The following is a 19445-nucleotide window of genomic DNA, read 5'->3' as shown; positions in this document are numbered from 1 at the left end:
CATGACCTCCACCACCTTGTGTTGTAAAGATCTTGATCTGGCTTTGTTTTGAAAGCTAGTGAAAGAAATACATCAACCTAGCATTGCTACTGTCCAACCAAAACCTTGTATCTCCATAATATCAACTTTTCCAAAACGTTTTGTCTGATTCCGTGGACGCTGGGCCGGTGACAGGGATTTAGAATAGTTATATAGAAATAGCATCTTCTTGTTGATGGTCTCGTTTGCTTATGTGGGTCATATAGAGGCATCACTATTAAACTGAGACTGTTTCACAACCAGTTAAAAACTCCTTGTAGTTGCTTTAATTACCAGCACAGTGTTTAAGGGGAAATGAGGTTTGTGTTGATACTGAAGCGGCTCTTTTAGTCTCACGACAGTGTATCTTTCCTGGCTATCTAAACTTGTATTCAAAACAGCAGCAAAGCCATTAGATTAGTCCAGCTTTGGTTGGGTCCAGTCTCGGCTGGAATGACAGGTTGTCTGAAGATGTGGCTCTCTGTGGACCACTGAAGTGGGACGCACTTTATTGATGTAGGTTATAATTAACTGGGTGTGTGGAGACAAAGGAAATTGCACATTCATCATATCAAATTGGCTCAGGGGGCTTAGCAAGGGCCAGATAATGGCACTCTTCATGCCCAAGCTGTGTCCAGGGTGTACAGAAAAAGCAGTGGTTACACTTGGATGTATGCATGCATGCAGACACATGCAGACACACACACACACACACACACACACACACACACACACACACACACACACACACATACATACACACATACACATGCATACATGGTGAAAACACATGCAATGTGATGCAGATAAATACAGATGCACACATATAGAAAAAGCAGTGCATTCTTATGATTTATACTTGCTTTTAAGAATCTATACACTGTGTGCTTTCAGAAATCTGTGTTGCGTGACTGTTTCTAGTCAGTGAAGAAAATTTTCTGTTACGACAGACAATAAAGCTTTCTGAATCTGAATCTGAATCAGAATTTGAATTTGAACTATGAAGTGAATATCAATGAAAACATGTCTTTTTTTTTTTTTTTTTTTTAATTTATCAAGCATCCATCTCCCATCTTATATGAGGGGCCTCAGAGTTCATGATATGCACTTTGTACAGCTGTGTAAGTTTAATGGATCTTTGTATGTTCCTGGAACATTTAGGTCTGCATGCTTCTGCAGCTTCTGTTGTTTTTTTTTTTTTTTTTTTTTTTTTTTTTTTGTGCACAGTGTTCCCTGTATTCCTCTTTGGCTCATCTGTGACCCGTGGTCAAGAAGCACAGGATACCTTGACCTCAAACAAGTGGTTTACTGCTCCTTTAGACTTCACCCAGATGGAGGGCGGTTCAGTGTAGCATTGTCCTGGAGTTTCCTAAGAGCTGTTATTTCATAGGTGGTTGAATCTGATAAGGGCTTGAAGTCTCTGCAAGCTCTTTGTTGACAGCTTGATAACTATTGTCTGCTCTCTTCCTATTTTGTCACTTCCATTTCTCTCCCTTTCATACTCGCTGTCGCCCCACGACCCTCACCCTCGCTCCCCCTCCTGTCACTCTCTGTGCTTCTCTGTTGTTTTCTTGTCTTCTCTCTCTTACAACTTTCTCCTCCATTTTACATTACTTTCTCTCTCACCGCTACACTCGCTCTAGTGGTTCTGTTGGACACCACAACAGTGCTGGGAGAACTGGACTGGAAGACCTATCCTGTCAATGGGGTGAGTGATATTATAGTATAGTTCTTGAAATAAGAGCGGACCCATTGTTTGGCCATTTCTACAAAAACCACACTCCTCTCATGTCATCTAGCCAATCAGTGAAGTCTAAATGATGCAAAATTGACAGAAAAAAATGTTGATTTTAATGTAGTCTTGATTCCTGGAGTTGCTGCATTAGGGTCGACTCTGACTCTGCAGCTTGTCAGAGTCGAAGAATCAATTCTTTTGGAATCGACTCTCCATCACTAAAGAACATTTGAATAGAAAACATAGAAGCTCAAAAAACATTTTTCATTTGGATGATTTGAAGTAGTTGGACACTAATATTTGTTTGGTGATTTCAAAACAAAAACCGGGTGGCCACTTAGTACACGGACCAGTTGCTAATATTCACTCTAACGTTCAGAGGCTGACATAGGCCACATTAGTCTGTGATGATGTTAGCTGGGTGACAGGAGCTGTGTGGCGTGGTGGCTAACATTATCCCTCCTGACATGGCAGGAGTTCATGCCTTCCGAAGCTCTTTAATGCAAGACTTATAGAAGATTTATACACATGATCTCGGTACATGAAAAGATACTTATGGATCCTGCATATTGATATTGCTGGTGAGGTGCTGACACTTTTTTGCATGTTCATGTTCCTGTGCACCCACTTATCTCGGCTCCATTCATGACTAAAGTGTACTCAGAGTTAAGCACTGTGATCAAAATTAGAAATCATGAACTAGAATTTATGAAGTGTTTGATTACAAAAGTGATTTTTCAGGTAACTCATTACTTAAGTGTAAATGCAGGGAGGTCAGGTCAGCAGAAGCTTTTTCTGGCTTTGCATTTTGAGAGAACTGCGACTCTGCTTATTTATATGAAATGAAAAAGGAAATGAAATATATCCTGTGTTGAGAGAAATAGTGACACATATTTCTATACATACAAAGACATACAGAAAGCGCTAGACCTGATGGTAAAGCCTGATGGTAAATAACTATTCTTTCGATCAAATACTTAAGCTGGGACTGGGTAAAAATATGCAATGGTAGTCATTTTTTCATGATCATATAATTTCTGACTCAGATTGGGACACAAGATAATACGGGGACTGTTTCTGCCTTAAGGCTATTATTAGAAGTATAATAAATCCACTGGAGCAAAACCAAAAAACAACAACAAAGCACAAAGATATGTTTAGGGCCTAATACCAATACACCTCCTCACTAAACAGATTTTGCTGTGAGGAGCAACAATGCCAATAATTGGTTGAACAAAAACACAACAAAACACACCCGCCCATCTTCACGTCAAATCAATAATTCATCACAACAACAGGGAATTAATGATATTTTCACAACCTTTCTCTCTGTCTTCCCGTTTCTATGACAGTGACAAATAGACTTGTTTTAATCAAAACCTCACACCTCTTAGCCAGGTTGAATGCCTGTGCCATGTTGTTGATACAGCACGGCACTGTAAATGTGTGTGTCTGTGTGTGTGTGTGAGAGAGAGGGAGAGAGAAGAAGAGAGATATTTTTCATCAAATTGTGTGCTTTATAAGTTATGGTATACATTGATATTGCAGCAAGCCAAACTTCCATAAACAATGATTGACTACAATTATTTAATATATAGAATATATGAAAAAATCATGTAATTTCCTTATACTCAGTCACTGCAGTATGTGTGAGTCCATGCTTGCATGTACAGTACTGTATGTATAGCAACTTCTGGAGACCACTAAAAGTCGTGGAGAGGCTGAGGTAGATGTCTGTGATGCATGTACTGATCCAGTTCGATTCCAAAGATAAGTATTGGCAATTTATTGTAGATATATTGTACATACTATGAAGGAAGTGGACAAAGATGAATGAATAAAATAACAGTAGTAACAACATGGTCAACAGAGAATATACCTCCCGCTCACCTCCTCTACCTGCCTTCCTCACATTTACAACCAATAGGTGACCCCATGACCCAAATGACCACCACCAATCACCACAAAAGGAATTTATAATAACGAAACATATTCTGGCTCCTATAGCATGTATGAAATGAATTTTCTATAATCCTCTTCAAATATTCTTTAATGTATGTGCATCTAAGAACATTCATCATTCATCTTCTAGGCAAGGAAACACCCTGGACAGGTCGCCAGTCCATCGCAGGGCAGACAGACAAACACATTCATAGGGGCAATTTAGCTTCTCCAATTCACCTAACCTGCATGTCTTTGGACGGTGGGAGGAAACTGGAGTACCCGAAGGAAACCCATGCAGACACGGGGAGAACATGCAAACTCCACACAGAAAGGACCTTGGGTGGGAATCGAACCCAGGACCTTCTTATTGTGAGGCGACAGTGCTAACCACTGCACCACCGTGCCGCCCCCGCATCTAAGAACAAAATGATGATAATCAGAACACATTTTTTTAAATATATTTTTAATGTGCTTCTTAACAAAGCCATCACTAATGCAATAAATTTCATATCTGTCCTTTCTCAGTAAGATACTCGAACAAACTCTTAAACCAATTAAACAGCTGCCTGATCTGTTTGATGTTGCTCTCTAGTATGGATTTAGAGCACAGCACCACAGCACAGAAACTGGCCTTGTTAAACTTGTAAATGATTTCAGATCTCAGTGCTGCGTTTACCGTTGTGTATGACAAGATATTATTAGACAGAGCAAAAACTGGTTACAACTCTCCAGGCTTGCTCTAAATTGGTTCAGGACTGTTAAGCTCTTCTGTGGACCAGCTTCGAAATGTCACATGGTGGTGTACCAAGAAATGTTCATGGACGCATTATCTAGTATGTGGATTCTCTTTTTCCATTTTTCACATGTTTTTCTGTCCAGCACCATATTCATTATTTGGAGGTGCATACTTTTGTAAACTTTGAACACCAACACTTTACAAGTAGCCTTAAAAATATTTATTTTTACAGCTGCTTAAAGCTACATCTTTTGACTTGAAGTTTGAACTCTTTTATATGCACTTATGTATATATATATATATATATATATGTGTGTGTGTGTGTGTGTGTGTATATATATATATATATATATATGCTACTGACAAGCCATTTATGTTTATTATTTTAAAACTATTTGACACTATTTGACGTTAAATTTACAGAGTACTGATCTATGTCACCAATATTTTCTGTTGCTATATGTGGTATCATTAGGGCTTTTCTTTGTTCAAGGTGATTTTGTGCTTGTTTATGAACAAGTGTGTGTGTGTGTGTGTGTGTGTGTGTGTGTGTGTGTGTGTAACTGTGTCTGTGTTTTTTGGGGGGTGTGAGCTCATTCATTAATGAGTCAGTGAATCTTCCTTTTATGCATGGAGAGGTGATCTCAAGAAGTTTTTTTCAGCATCTCATAAAATGTAATAAAGCTGTTATTTCTATGACTGTTAAGGGTTTATGTGGCCTCTTTGACCACTTGTCAGAGAGCATGCTATCACACCATGATGTTGTCATCTTTTGGCTCTTGGTTCATTGACTTTGTATAATTACATTTTGGACGATGACAGCCTACAAAAAGAAATGGGAAAGTTTTAAGTTAATCATTACATCCTCCAACAGCTTCTCCAGATTCTTGTGTGGAAAATTAGCACTGAATGTGTAGTTTAGCCCTCACTTGCAGTATAGTTGGTATTCAGCACTGGTGTCTCCATCCATCCATTTTCCATATGCACTTGCTCCTAATCAGGGTCATGGGGAGCTGGATCTAGAACATATTCCAGCATGCATTGGGAGGAAGGCAGGGAAAGACCCTGAATAGGTCGCCAGTCCATCACAACCACTGGTGTCTCACATATTGTAAACATTTAGCCAAAAGACTGTGTATTATGTGTATTATTAGTGTATTATTTTGAAAGGGTCTGGTCAAGATTATTATACTGTAAGAATAGAGCCCCAATTCAAAGACCCCCTGAAGCCTAAAAACTGTGCTGCATTGCTCTGTCTTTGACACTTTCTCACTGTGTCTTTCTCTTTCTGTCTGTCTCTCTCTCTTTGCTAGTCATTTATTGTGTTGAATCTAAAGAGACCATAAGCTGGCTGTAGTTAATATATTTATTCTTGAAACATAGATAAGCCTTATTTATTCATGCAGTTTCAGCCAGGCAGTCTGAATGGGCAAAGTTGCATTCCAACCATGCAGATAATTCCCATGAGAATTGTTATACCAAGTATTGTGATAACCAGGGAGGTAGGTAGTGATATTTTCTCTCATTGTTTATGTGTTATTGAATTAAAAGTTTCACTGACTTCACATGCATTGGTTTCCACTATCTAAAAACAAAATACCCCTGAGTAATGCTGGGAAAACAGATCACTTTGAACAAATTATTTTTGTGCTCAAGACGTGGAAATGTGATGGTGCAAACTGATTCCTCCCACTCTGAGTTTCCCATGAAGGCTCACTGAATGGCCCAATCTTAAAGCCCATGTAGTCATAGCCAGTCCAGAAGGACTATGCAGTATGCACTGTCCTGCTGTAACAGACACAGACAGGTCACCAGTCCATCACAGGGCAGACAGACAAACACTGACATTCACACCTGGGGGCAATTTAGCTTCTCCAATTCACTTATTGCATGTCTTTGGATGGTGGGAGGAAACCCACGCAGACACAGGGAGAACATGCAAACTCTACACAGAAAGGACCTTGGGTGGGAATCAAACCCAGGACCTTCTTACTGTGAGACGACAGTGCTAACCACTACACTACCGTGCCGCCCTGTAACAGACACATGTTTGAGGAATCTCTTATGGACTTTTTAAGCCTTTAATATAGACTTTTGGCAAGTCCGCAAATCCGCAAGTCTGTGATCTCTGAGGGAAACAGTTGCAATAGTTTTTGTGTGCAGAATTCCTTGAAGCAGCCTGCAAGATAATTGTTGCTTGGCTGTCTTCACCAAATAGAGCAGGGAAGACCTGTAAGTTACTCTGGTTTTGGAAGAGAATTTCCCCAGTTTTGCCATTTATATGTTTTCAAACTTATTTTTAAACTATTTCTTGAGATTTGTGGTTTGTCGTATAACAAATTAATATAAAGTCATGCAGTTAAGAGTAGGCAATTGCCAGGCAAGCGATTTTGACTGCTTGCTTTGCTTCTTTGTCCATCATTCTTCAGGTAGCTACCAGGCTGCCTGGTAGCTACCTACTCTTAATTGCATGGCTTTTTATTAATTTGTTATAAGACAGTGGTTCTCAAATGGTCTTGCCTCAGGGTCCACATTTGTCTGTCCTCATTAAGTCACGGTCCATACATCTACCTGTCTTTTCAGATCGCTGCTTCTTGACTTTTAAGGTTATACTGTCTAGCCATTGTATTAGCAACTCTCAAACCAACACTAGCCATCGTTTTGACTCAATTGCCATTCCTTGCTGAGCAACTCTGTAACAATCTCCTGCAACTGCTATAAATCACTCCTTCTGCCATAACAAGTTCACCGGTGATTTCAATCTCACATTGCAATTTGCATGTAATTCAGTTTTCCTCCCTGTCTACTTGGGAAGTGAGAGTAAAACAGTTGCCCTTGCACAATCGAGATCCTCAGTCTCTTAATCAAAAATGCAGAAAACTTGACCATAAATGGAGAACAACCAAACAAGACTTTTTTAAGACTTACCTGTCGTCAGCTGGTGAAGCTGGAATAATGCCCATTAGAAATCAATGATGATGCTGAAAACAATGCAGGAACCATAATCCATGCATTTGTATCCTCCAGACTTGATTATTTCAGTGTCCTTTTTGGACACTTTGGCTTGTTCAGAATTGAATCTTGGCAAAAATTAGAAAATTCGGCCATACAACCTCACTTCACTGGTTACAAGTGCAAGCTAGAGCTAATTCTTAGGTTCTTCTTTTAACTACTTTAACTACTTTTAACTTATACGGCCTTGCACAGACTTGCACCACCTTACCTGTCTCAGTGGTGGTCTCCTGATTGTTCCTTCCATTAACAAAAAGTCAGTTGGCTGCAGAGCATTTGCACCCCATGCCAACATTACATGTTAAAGAAGCAAGGTCAGTTGAAATCTTAAAATCAAGACTGGAAACCTACCTTTATTTATTTCATTACAGCCTACCATAGAGCATGGTTGGGTCCAGCGCCTTTTTAGCATCCCTCTAACATTACTGTTTTTAATGTGGTTGTTTAACTATTATTTTATTGCTGCTTAGAATTATTATTTTATGTGTTCTTTGTAATGGTAAAATGTATTGGGACCATGCTGCATGGTGATTCTGCACTTTAAATGAAAGTGATTGATTGATCGATTGGTTGATTGATCGATTGATTGACTGAACTGAGTCTACATTCAATGCAGTGAGAGTCTGCCATCACTGTTGTGTTTATCTTTCACATTTGTTGTCAGATAGACAACATACATGCATATGTTTATCTTTTTTTTTTTTTTTTTTTTTTTAACAATGTGTCTATTTTCACACACTTGACATTCAAATCTACTGTCCAGCTCTTAAAGGGATAGGAAGGATGTGTTGACATAGGGTGATATCAATGTATCGATCTTAGGCTCTAGCCCTTGAGACGCTGAACAGGAATAAGCATGTACAGAAAATGAATGGATGGAGTTCTGCTAGATGTCCTTGTTATACCTTGTACTCAGAACCTGGCCACAGTAAGCTCAGGGCTGTAGACAGAAACATTTAGTCGGTGCTTTGCCTTAGATAACATACGCTACAGACCATCTTTCAAACAAGGCATCGTATTTTATTTTCTTTCCTCTGAACCACAGTGTGTCCCTAGGGTGCAGTTTAGAACACTGTGGTATACACCAGTTTGACAAATCGCCATTTCCCCTTGTTTATATGCATAATGGAGTAACACTTATAAGACGGAAGTTATGCAAACCAGAAGCCAGCTTCTTAGAAGATACAGGTTAGTTTTTAGCTCAGTAAGGAGGACATGGAAATGTCATAGTATGGCACACATGCACACACATGCACACATATATAAATATATATTAAATCACATTTCATATTTGTAATGCACAGAGTCTTCTCACATCAGAAGTCCTGCTCAAGGTTACAATTTCCTATGATTGCAGCATTTCTGCTTTAATGGACATTATCATATAAAATATCAGGAGAGGCAGGATGAATGGCATGTGACAAAGTCATGCAGTAGCTTGGTCACATGTCATGTGGTGTCCAGTAGCAATTGACCTCTTATGTTGATTACTACCCCATAATGATTTGACTTGAGGTTCCATGAAATAAGACATCTTTTTTATTTTTTTAATTATTAAAGTGAAGGTAGATAGAAAATATTGGGTTGGGCAGTGGGCACAGGTCCCACAAAAGATTCAAACCCCTGACACTGCATTTGCATGGTACACACTGTGTGAGACAGCAGAATTTACTATATCCCTTAAGGGCATAGTAAATTACACTGTGTTATAATCATGTTTATGCCATTAGAAGCTAATAGCATGGCTATATTTAACATCTATGACACATTTGCCTTCTTAGCTTAAATAGAGATAAATGGGCATTTTGGCAAATGACTTAATGATCACACTTATATCACATTCTGATTAGGTATGCATTTAGCTCATGTTATGTTAGCTCATGTTAATTAAATTTAATATTAAAGAACTGTATTCACTAAAGCGTAACCAATAGCGATATTTTTACACTAAGATATTGAGTATATGACAAAGTGAGGCAGTAAGTTTTGCCAAATTGTTGCTCTTGTTTTGCAATTCACCTCAGTCATCTTAAATATTTCTCATTGCCATCACATTTTCATCATTATATACAACCTCAGATTTCACTTAACATCATAAAGCAAAGCCAGAGGCAAAGTGATGGGTGGCAGGAGTCCCGAATGAAAGAGGGGGTGATTATGATTGATTAATCATTTTACCCCTTGGACTTCTCATAGAGCCAATTTAGATAGCTTAATTAATATAAAATTAATTGCATTCACACACTCCACCCGAGGTTAAGGTGTATTAATAATTTACATTCGAGAACATTCTACCTCAGTTGTTTCAATTTCCTCCGAGCCTCAACTAGTTCTGTCTCTCATCTAAGAAGGTCAGAACTGCTCATAATGAGATCTCATCTGACGTGACACATTCAAGATATTCAGCATTAGAGACTTTGTTGTCTCAGTGTGCGGGTGTGTCTATGTGTGTTTTCATATGTTAGATGTGCAATAGATCTGGATCCTTTTTGATTTAAATTTAACATGGCAGACTGTAATGCTTTTATTTTTGTGACGGACCCCAGGAAGACTAGCTTTTGTCTTGACAAAAGCTAATGGGGATCTTAATAAACAATAATAAACAATAACATGGCAGACTCTATCATCACTTGTATCCATGTATCCACAGATAATTAGTTACATACATCAGTTTCTTTTTTCTCTGGAAATTGGTGTGTTACTGCCACATGAACGTTAAGTAATTAGGGGGGGAAGCACTACAGATTTATAGGCACGCTCTTGTTATTGTCGGCTCTTTCCTTCTTTCTTTCTTTCTTTCTTTCTTTCTTTCATTCACTATGGGAGTCAACGGCAGCCCATGGAGTTCTTTGTCAAGTGCATCAAATATAGCGTGGTCATTTTCTTCCCATTAATATTTATTATTGGATTAATTATTTTTTCCTGCAGTGTGAGGCTAAAGCAGACCATATAAATGGCTGGTCATCTTTTATGAAAACTGATACATCGATAGAGGTCAGCCCAATAGAGTGGTGAAGTCCCGCCCCTTCCGGTGGACCCCCATGGGACCTTTCGGAGCGAAAAAAATGAATGGTGTTCAATGGACAGAAAATAATTATTTTCTGGTCCCCCCGTCGTTATGCCATGGATTACACAAATGTTGTTTATAGGCTTAAATAACAAATTTTCATGTCAAGAGTTTGACCGTTTATTGCGCGATTGTTCAGTTAAATGCTGTTGAGAAAACACAATTAGAAAGACTACATACTGTGTCGCATATGTGACGTCACGTCATCGCCGTTTCCCTCCATCCAGATTCAAGTCAAGCTGCTGGTGTGTTTTGTTCCCGATTGTCCGCGTCTCCGAGGACCGACGGAGCGCCGGGCCGGGTGGGAGGGCGAGCGGACCCCGCCGTCGGGCGGAAAAACTCAGAACCTCAAAAACTCAGTGCGGAGCAGAGAAATCGCCATGTCTGTTGTAGGCTTCCAGTGCGGGTGGTGACGTATATCATTCACACCGAGAGCAGCGAAGAGTTGTAGTTCACAAAGCGGGCTCACACAAAACCTAGCATTATTAATATTCTTCGCGCTAAATTGTAGTCTTCTTTGCGTGAAAAATTATCTTTAAATTTCACAAACAACATATGTGAAATCCATGGCACAATTCAAACGGGACCAGAAAATAATTTTTATCTACCCATTGGATCGCATTCATAATTTTTTGCTTTTGAGGACCCGTGTACCGGAAGTGGGTGGGCGGGACTTCACCACTCTATAAATGCACCTACAGTAGCATGGGCCCAAGTACAGCAGTCCCTCTAGTGCCACCATTAGTCCAAAGTTCAAGAGTTTAAGGACACTTTTCTATGAAATCTAATCTACTTGCCTTGACTCTCCCTGTTTTTTTTTTTTTTGTTTTGTTTTTTGTTTTTTCTATTGGGCAAGTTTGGGATAGTAAATGGTAAATGATAAATGGTAAATGGACTGCATTTCTATAGCGCTTTTCTAGTCTACTGACCACTCAAAGCGCTTTACAATGTTTTTTGCCTCACATTCACCCATTCACACACACATTCACACACTGACGGCAGAGGCTGCCATGCAAGGCGCCAGCTGTCCATCAGGACAGTATCTGGTACCGGATATTATTTTTGGAACCACCTTCATAAAATGCTACAGACCATTGATTGGTCAGAGCAAAACTGAACAGCAAAGCCCCTGCTGCTTATAAGCAGGAAATACAAGAAATGAGACTTGCGAAACTTATGTCATAGTTGATGATCTATCCATGTTAAAAGAAAATTTTCCGCAAATCTCTTGTTACTCTAATGTTATTCATGTGAAGCAGTCATTTCACGTTGGTCTTGGTGATGATTACCATGATTACGTTGTGTCAAAGGATTTTCTTTAAAGATTTAATCAAGTCTCCTTAAAAATAAATTACTTCTTAGCAGAATGATATTAGATCATTCCTCTATCAGAAATCAAAAATTTTAATTCAATTCAAAATCATAAGTATTAACTCAGTCTAAAAAAAATAAGAATTTTGACAGAAATGAGCATTTATACGCATCCAACTTTCATCTCCAAAGGCGTCAGGATTTCAAGGTACAGTGGTCCCTCATTTATCGCGGGAGTTACATTCTAAAAATAACCCGCAATAGGCGAAATCCACAAAGTAGTCAGCTTTATTTTTTTACAATTATTATAGATGTTTTAAGGCTGTAAAACCCCTCACTACACACTTTATACACTTTTCTCAGACAGGCATTAACATTTTCTCACTTTTCTCTCGTTTAAACACTCTCAAAGTTCAAACCTTCGTAGAAAAATAAGTCCAGTATTATAGAATGAACGCATTCTGTACTGTACAGGAGACACGGCACGGAGGAGATTGATTGACAATGATCTACAGTCCCTTAGCCAATCAGGACGCAGAACACAATGCGCTGTAAAATAAATAAATAAATAAATTTAAAAAAAAAAAGCATGCAAAATTGCACTAAAAAAAAATCCGCGAAACTGCGAGGCCGCGAAAGGTGAACCACGTTATAGCGAGGGACAACTGTACATCAACCAAGGCTCAATCCTGATCACACTGGCCTGGGTTCAAAGTCAGTCTGAGCCTTTTGCCATATGTTATCCTCTCTGTTTGTTTTTACTCTTTCTTTACTGTGGCAGTCAATAAAGCGAGACACCCCCCACCACACACACACACACACACACACACACACACACACACACACATGCTTATGTTGATTGAAGTATGCACAAATTAAGCTTGCTAGAAAGATGCTGAGACAGGATGTGAGCAATATCTGTGCTTTGTGTGATCATGTCTTCAAAGGTGCTCAACAAACGACAGTGTTCGGTGGGTCACAACTGCATGGGTGTATCCTCTGGATGAGTTTAGGAGCTTTCTCCAAAGTAGTTTTTCCCAGAGTAGTTTTTGTCCAGATTTTTAGCCTCTAGGAGTTTTGACAAATGACTGGAAGGCTTACGAGGCATACATCAGTACAAGTCCGTCTGCGCTCATCTGTGGTTCAACCAGCAACCCTAAAAACATACAGTCTCAATTGAAGCAACCTGTGTTTGAATCCAGCCTGTGCACCTCGCTGCCTGTCATCCTGTCTCTGTCCTGTCAGTCTGTACTGCTGTCAATGAAGGAAAAAAAAAACTCCCTCTAGTGCTACCATCAGTCCAAATTTCAAACATTTAAAAATCCTTTAATTCTAGGCTTATGACAGCTGAATCACTTTGCCAACAATGTTTTTTTTTTTTTTTTTTTTTACCAGATTTCTTGATTTTTGCTTCACAAAAAGTATATTGATTTCTTTGGTAAAATGATCACAGAAGGTCAGTCTCTTTGACCAGAGGCCTCATTGTTCCCGTTTGCAGTTTAATTGCAAACAGTTCCTTTGATTAGTACTTGAGTTTTTACATGATATTGATTGCTTTACTGTCATCACCCCTCAGCTTTCTCCACATAATAAACTAAATACATACTTGCACAATGATCCCGCATTCAAGAAAAGCAACAAGTCCCATTTATCCTCTGTTCTTGAGTGATCGTTACATGTCAGGCTATGAAATAGCAACAAAATCAGCAGCCTATGAAATGCCACAGGGGTTTGAGAAAGAACAAGTTCTGTCAATAAACATTAGGGGTTGTGAACCTCTGATCATCACACCTTTAAAGCAGAGCAGACAAATGAGAGGGTCTGGGTGATGCAACAACTGTGAAAACATTAGTAAGACTAATTCACTGTCTGTCTAAGGTGGTGTTTCTACAGCCAATTAAAATTTCACTGCATAAAAAGTCAGTGCATAGGTTGAGCAGTTCATGGAGCCAGTGTGAAAACAGACCATTCATGTCCATTAATGGATGCATCACTTCACTTGTCTAACAGATACTAAAACCACCTTGATCAGATGTTTCCATGCAGATTGCATTTCAGTACATCCCTCAAAACACCTAGATGAAACTTAATAAGGTGTGTTGAGATTCAATTATTACCCTTTTAATGTCCAGACTGTTTCCTTATTTCAAATTATTCCTCATATACATATGTGCACAGTGCACTGACTTCATACCATTATCACCATGCCCTTACTTATAGTCACTTTTAAGCAAAACTACATACAGGTAACCCAGTCATCACAAATCTAATTCAGTATAATTTCATCAGAACAATGCAGTAGGATCATAGACCAAACAGACAGATCTGCCCATCAACATGTAATCTCATTTCCAAAATATTTTATAGTTGTAAGTTTTTGGCAGAAACCTCACCTTGCTGTGTTCCCTGGTCTTGGTTTGTCCTCCAGTCTTCCAGATTGTCTTCAGTGTTAGCTCTTGGTTTTGACCATCGTTAGTTTTGCACCTCGTCTACACATGTGACAGCCCTTGAGGAGCACTTCACCAGACAGCAAAGCAGAAATACTGAACACACCAGTCCACATATTTTGTAAAACTGTAACAATTTTCTGAAACTAAATATTTTCTAAAACAGGAAACATGCGTGGCCTCACTGGGGGATAATGTGAACAAAACACAATGTTCGCAATTGCACATTATACTAAGGTAGATTCATGTTAAAAACATACAAAATAAACATCAAAGCATTACTATCAGGGTCAGAGCAGACAGAAATGTGATCAGTTATTCAGTTGTTCATAACATTAATGCTATAGAATATATTTGAGAATACAAGATCAATAATTTTGCACAATTTTCATCTCCTTGCTCTCTGTCTTCTCTCCTTCCTTGTTCCTGTCACGTTTTTTTTTTTTTTTTTTCTGTAACAGTGGGATGCTATCACAGAGATGGACGAGCAGAACCGACCCATACACACCTTCCAGGTTTGCCACGTGATGGAGCCAAACCAGAACAACTGGCTCCGCTCCGGATGGATCCAGCGGCAGGCAGCACAGAGGGTCTGGGCAGAACACCACATTTATATTTGCTCCTCAGGCAGCATTTTTAGACAGGAGATGAAACTTTCAGCAGGAATTTTGATTAAGTGTGTTTTTGTGATGCCATTGCTACAGTTAAACATTCACATGAATTTTGCTCCAGTTGCCAATATTGGAACACCATGTTAAAGAAACTGATCTTCAACAAGGTGACTCAGGCTCAGTCCCCCATGTCAGCAAATATTTAATATTTTAAATGTCCTTGAGCAGTTAAGACATTGAATTCCTGGCAGCTCCGGGAGCACTGTTCTCCCTGTGGAGGGGGAAGGCGAAAAGATAATTTTGCCATGGGGATAAATAAACTATGTTCCTTTTCCCCGTGGAGGAGGTAGACGAAAGGATAATTTCCCTGTGGGAATCAATTAACTACGCTACTCTCATTTCATTTCTCATGAAGAAAATACATCTCCATTGCAACAAAAAGTTTTCCTCAGCCTTTCGTTAAGCTGGCTTATACTATGATTATTGAAATAGGGCTGTATTGGTCAAATTTGCCTCATGTCAATGGCATCCATTTCATTCTTGCTGTTCCAGTGTTATGCTCACACAGTGGCTCCTGGAAGCCAGACATGTTGGCTGTGTGAGAATTGTGGGCCCAACAATGATCTCTGTGGTCACTGTCCGGCCATCAGCTCTTACTCCTGTGTCAGGTTAAGTCTCTCCTGAGCTGCCTTTACAGAGCTCATGTGAAGGCAACGTGGGTAGGTAGGTGGGCAGAGGCCAATTGCGTCTTTCTGTCTGGACTACACTTGAACTCCTAAATTTCTGGGGTGCGTGTGTCTTTATAATATGGTGATCATTTAACTACTTTTTCCCACCCCGGTTTTCTGGCTAGACCACTTGCTAGCAGACCAGAGGCAAAAAAAAATAATCAACAATTGCTTCTCTTGTTAGCATGGCCAACTTGTGTGGGCATTTAGCTGTCATCTGCTGCTGTGACAGTCTCCTGCACAGCCTGTCAGTGCCATGACATCTCGACACTCGCCGGCTTGTCCAGACGCAGAAAAACACAACACCATCAAGTGTGAGCTCTGTGACATGTTTGTAGTCATGCCTAAAGACATTTTATGGTTAGAGCTTTTACCTCTTCCAAATGTGCCACAGAGTAAGCCATCTACCAGACCCACTCTTTAAAATCAAAGGCCAAATCAAGCCAGTCACAGCGCAAATTTCCATTTTAAAAAATTACTCTAGGATTAAGGGAAAAAAAAATATTTCAGCTGTTTTCAGCTGTCAAACCAGTTTGGAGTGCTGGCCTCAGAAGAGGGCTCGCTCTCACAGCCTCCTTTACATCTCTCCCATCCGTCCCTCTCAGGCTGTTCCCGCTGCCCCCTCCCACCATGCCTGGCCCACATAACAGACCACTAATCTTATTTATTTTCCATGTCAGTATGTAATGCACTCTGCTCCCACTCAAGAGCCAGTTGATTTCAAAATCCCCAATAATGCAAAATCCCCATAAAATATATGTATATATATATATATATATATATATATATATATATATATATATATTATTTAACATGATGATATTTCTTGCAATAACATTTTGATGATTACAGAGATTTGACTTACTCTATTGTTGTATTCACAGTTTTCCCAGATTTAAAAATAATCTGAACCACTGTCTTATTTTATGGCCCAATATGATGGAATTCTTACTCTAGGTGATTTTCTCAGCCAACCAAAATACACCCCATACATTCACCAAAGTTTTTCTAAACCTTTGGGAATCCTTTAAACTCCACGCTGTGCATATTTAGGAGCACACAGCTTGTACTGGTCTGGTCTCATCCTACTGCAAGTTAAGTAGACACTAAGGATGTATTTGTGTCTGATTACAAAGCTTTCTAATGGTCTTTTTTCTTCTTGTCAACCCTAACCACTGTGCACCTGTCCACTCTCATGTTGTTTACTCTGCTTATGCCTGTAAGTTTTCAGAGGATGTCATGGCAACTGCTGCAGAATTGCTTTTCCCCCAGTGAGGAGCTTTTCACCAATTTTAGTAATTCATTCCAGACTGTTCTGGATTCAGTTATAGAGCTGTAAAATCTAACACAAAAGTCCTGGCTTGGCTTTAAGGATTACTCCAGCGTTTTTGGCAAAATACCCTTTTTCTGACTGAGACTGAGACAGAATACTGTTTTCACCTCTGTACGTCCAGTGGTTTGGTTCATATGGGTAGCATTTCGTGTTGGCTTAGCATAAACACTTGGAATCTATGAGAGTTGTTGGCACGAGGCAGCTTGTGCAGAGTCAAAAGGTGGCTACATGAAATGATGCCCCTGTGGCTGTTGGTTTGGCAACCACCGAGCCCTTAATCCCAATTTTAACTCCTCATCTTCTCTTGGACTTATAGGTAGCTCTTGGCGGTTAGCGCTCACTGAGTCTCCAGCGGTTGGTGCTGTGCGGTTGGTGGTTTGTTTTTGTGTGTTTCATGATGAAGTAGACACTCTGACAGCCGACATCGAGCCAGCTGTCTAAAATTTGGTGGCGCTGACTTGAGCTTTAATTTAAGTAAACAGACTGCTGCCATCTTGTTACATTCTGCTGAGATCAATTTCCAAAATTAAACAATTTGTATTGTTATCTGGAGAAAATCCTTCATGCCTTTATTGCCTCAGATTTAAAACAACTCAAACAACGGCAACATTTTTTGTCATTACTGTAACTACAGTCTGGTATCAGTCAAATCCTGGCATCTCCTCACTGCTTAGGTGGTTTAGAAATGATTTTAAGACTACTAAGCACTTTTTAAACCACAGTAAGGTCGTGCCCAAAGCAACTATGTAATTCGTTTTTTTTGACCTCCTATGAGCCAGAGTTCAAAGTCCAGGCTAAAGATGACTTGGCTTACGTCTCCAAGGCCCTTAGGCTGTTTAGCAGCCTGTCTGAGGGTTAGAGTAGCAGAGAAGTAGTTTTTTTTTTTTTTTTTTTTTTTTTTTTTTTTGGGAGAGCAGTAGTCTTATTCTATCTTGTGCTATCTTCTTGTTTTAGTATGTTCTCATTTATTTTATGAATATGATTCTTTTAACTGTCTCTTAAAGTTTGATGAGTTAAAGCTAAAGAGCTATTTATTAAATCACACTAAAACGTTGTATAAAAGTAAAGTTTATCAAGCGTGAAGGGCTATTATTATTACAAACATAATTAATATTTCCAACACGTGTGTAAATCTACATCAGATATATTGTAAAGATGAATTCAAGTTTAATTCCAGTAATGCAGTATGTTGTAGAGTAGGCTTTGATTTCTTTGATAGCTCTGTGTTTTGAATTGGGCCTGTAATGACAAGTAATTTGTCATTTCTGTTCACTCAGGTATATGTGGAGCTGCGTTTCACACTGAGAGATTGCAATTCTATCCCCTGGGTGTCTGGTACATGCAAGGAAACCTTCAACCTCTTCTACCTGCAGACAGATGAACCGCTCGCCGCGGGAACACGCTTCCGCCCGGCTGAGTATGCCAAGGTGGGGGCTTGATCCCTATCTTAACCAAAACGTTCTCTGCTGTACCACTATCACCATGTAATGCCAACAAATTGCGCTAATGTGTAAACTGATGCCTCCAAGGTGGACACCATTGCAGCCGATGAGAGCTTTACACAGACAGACCTCGGAGATCGTGTTCTGCGCCTCAACACTGAGGTCCGGGAAGTCGGGCCAGTGACCCGGAAGGGCTTCTACCTGGCCTTCCAGGATGTGGGCGCCTGCATCGCCCTGGTGTCTGTCAAGGTCAGTGAGTCAGTTGTGTGAATGAGGGTCATTTGTTTCTGCATGAACATAACTATGAACAAGGAGACAAAAAATCAGAGATTTCAGGTGAATTTTCAAAGGATCGTACTGGTCCTATTTTGACTTCTTGCCAACAGCTGTGATTGTAGCTGTCTGTCACGAAAATCAGATGCATCCAGTACGAAAATGTTTTGGCAGCTTTAAAGTCAAGGCTAACTTACCCCAGTAGAGAGTTCAAGTGATGAAGTGTTTTTGCGCACTAACACAGGAGTTACTTTGACCATGGGTTTCCTTGGAAGATTTCTAAAGGATTTTTCCGTTGGGTTTTGGAAATTTAAGAAAATAAGCTTGGCCGCAAATAAAAGCTTATGACAATTAGATATTCTGCTCAAATCCACAATCTCCACACCAACCAACTGATACACTGTTTGTCAGTTTCCGAGCCACATATACAATTAATATCAGTAGAAATTGAGGCTAAATGAGCTACAGTAGTTGGTTGTAGGGTAGGGTTTCTCCTATGAGGCATGAAAAAGCGCTGATGGGAGCTGTTGCGTAGTTTGACCAGTTAGAAGGCAAGAGGGCTGGAAAATAGCATCGATGATGAATCCCTAACAAATGAGGGGTGTTATACATCCTTCAAAACATTTTTTCAGCTTTGGGTTGATGATAGAAATTGTGTTTCTTGCTGGGCCAAGTGCACCCTAACCCTGTCTCTTTAAAATTTCGCACCTGAGATGTTAACTGATGTTGTGGCATAAAATGGCACACTCTGTGTGTAAAGTCGGTTAACCACAAACTGTATTTTGGCA

At 39.6% G+C, this 19445-nt stretch overlaps 1 protein-coding gene across 1 annotated transcript in view; it reads left to right on the top strand.

Moving 5' to 3' along the window:
* LOC115356890 (ephrin type-A receptor 6-like) overlaps positions 1-19445 on the top strand; it is a 75016-nt gene that overhangs the window by 10952 nt on the left and 44619 nt on the right. The window contains exons 2-5 of the mRNA XM_030048178.1: positions 1662-1726; positions 14732-14860; positions 18220-18369; positions 18472-18633. Coding sequence (XP_029904038.1) covers positions 1662-1726; positions 14732-14860; positions 18220-18369; positions 18472-18633 — 506 coding nt within the window. The remainder of the gene's footprint in view (positions 1-1661; positions 1727-14731; positions 14861-18219; positions 18370-18471; positions 18634-19445) is intronic.

This window comes from Myripristis murdjan, chromosome 3 (genome assembly GCF_902150065.1).
Source record: "Myripristis murdjan chromosome 3, fMyrMur1.1, whole genome shotgun sequence".
Lineage (NCBI taxonomy): Eukaryota > Metazoa > Chordata > Actinopteri > Holocentriformes > Holocentridae > Myripristis > Myripristis murdjan.
The sequence above is the reverse complement of the archived record's forward strand: the minus strand, read 5'-3'. Positions and strand labels throughout refer to the sequence as shown.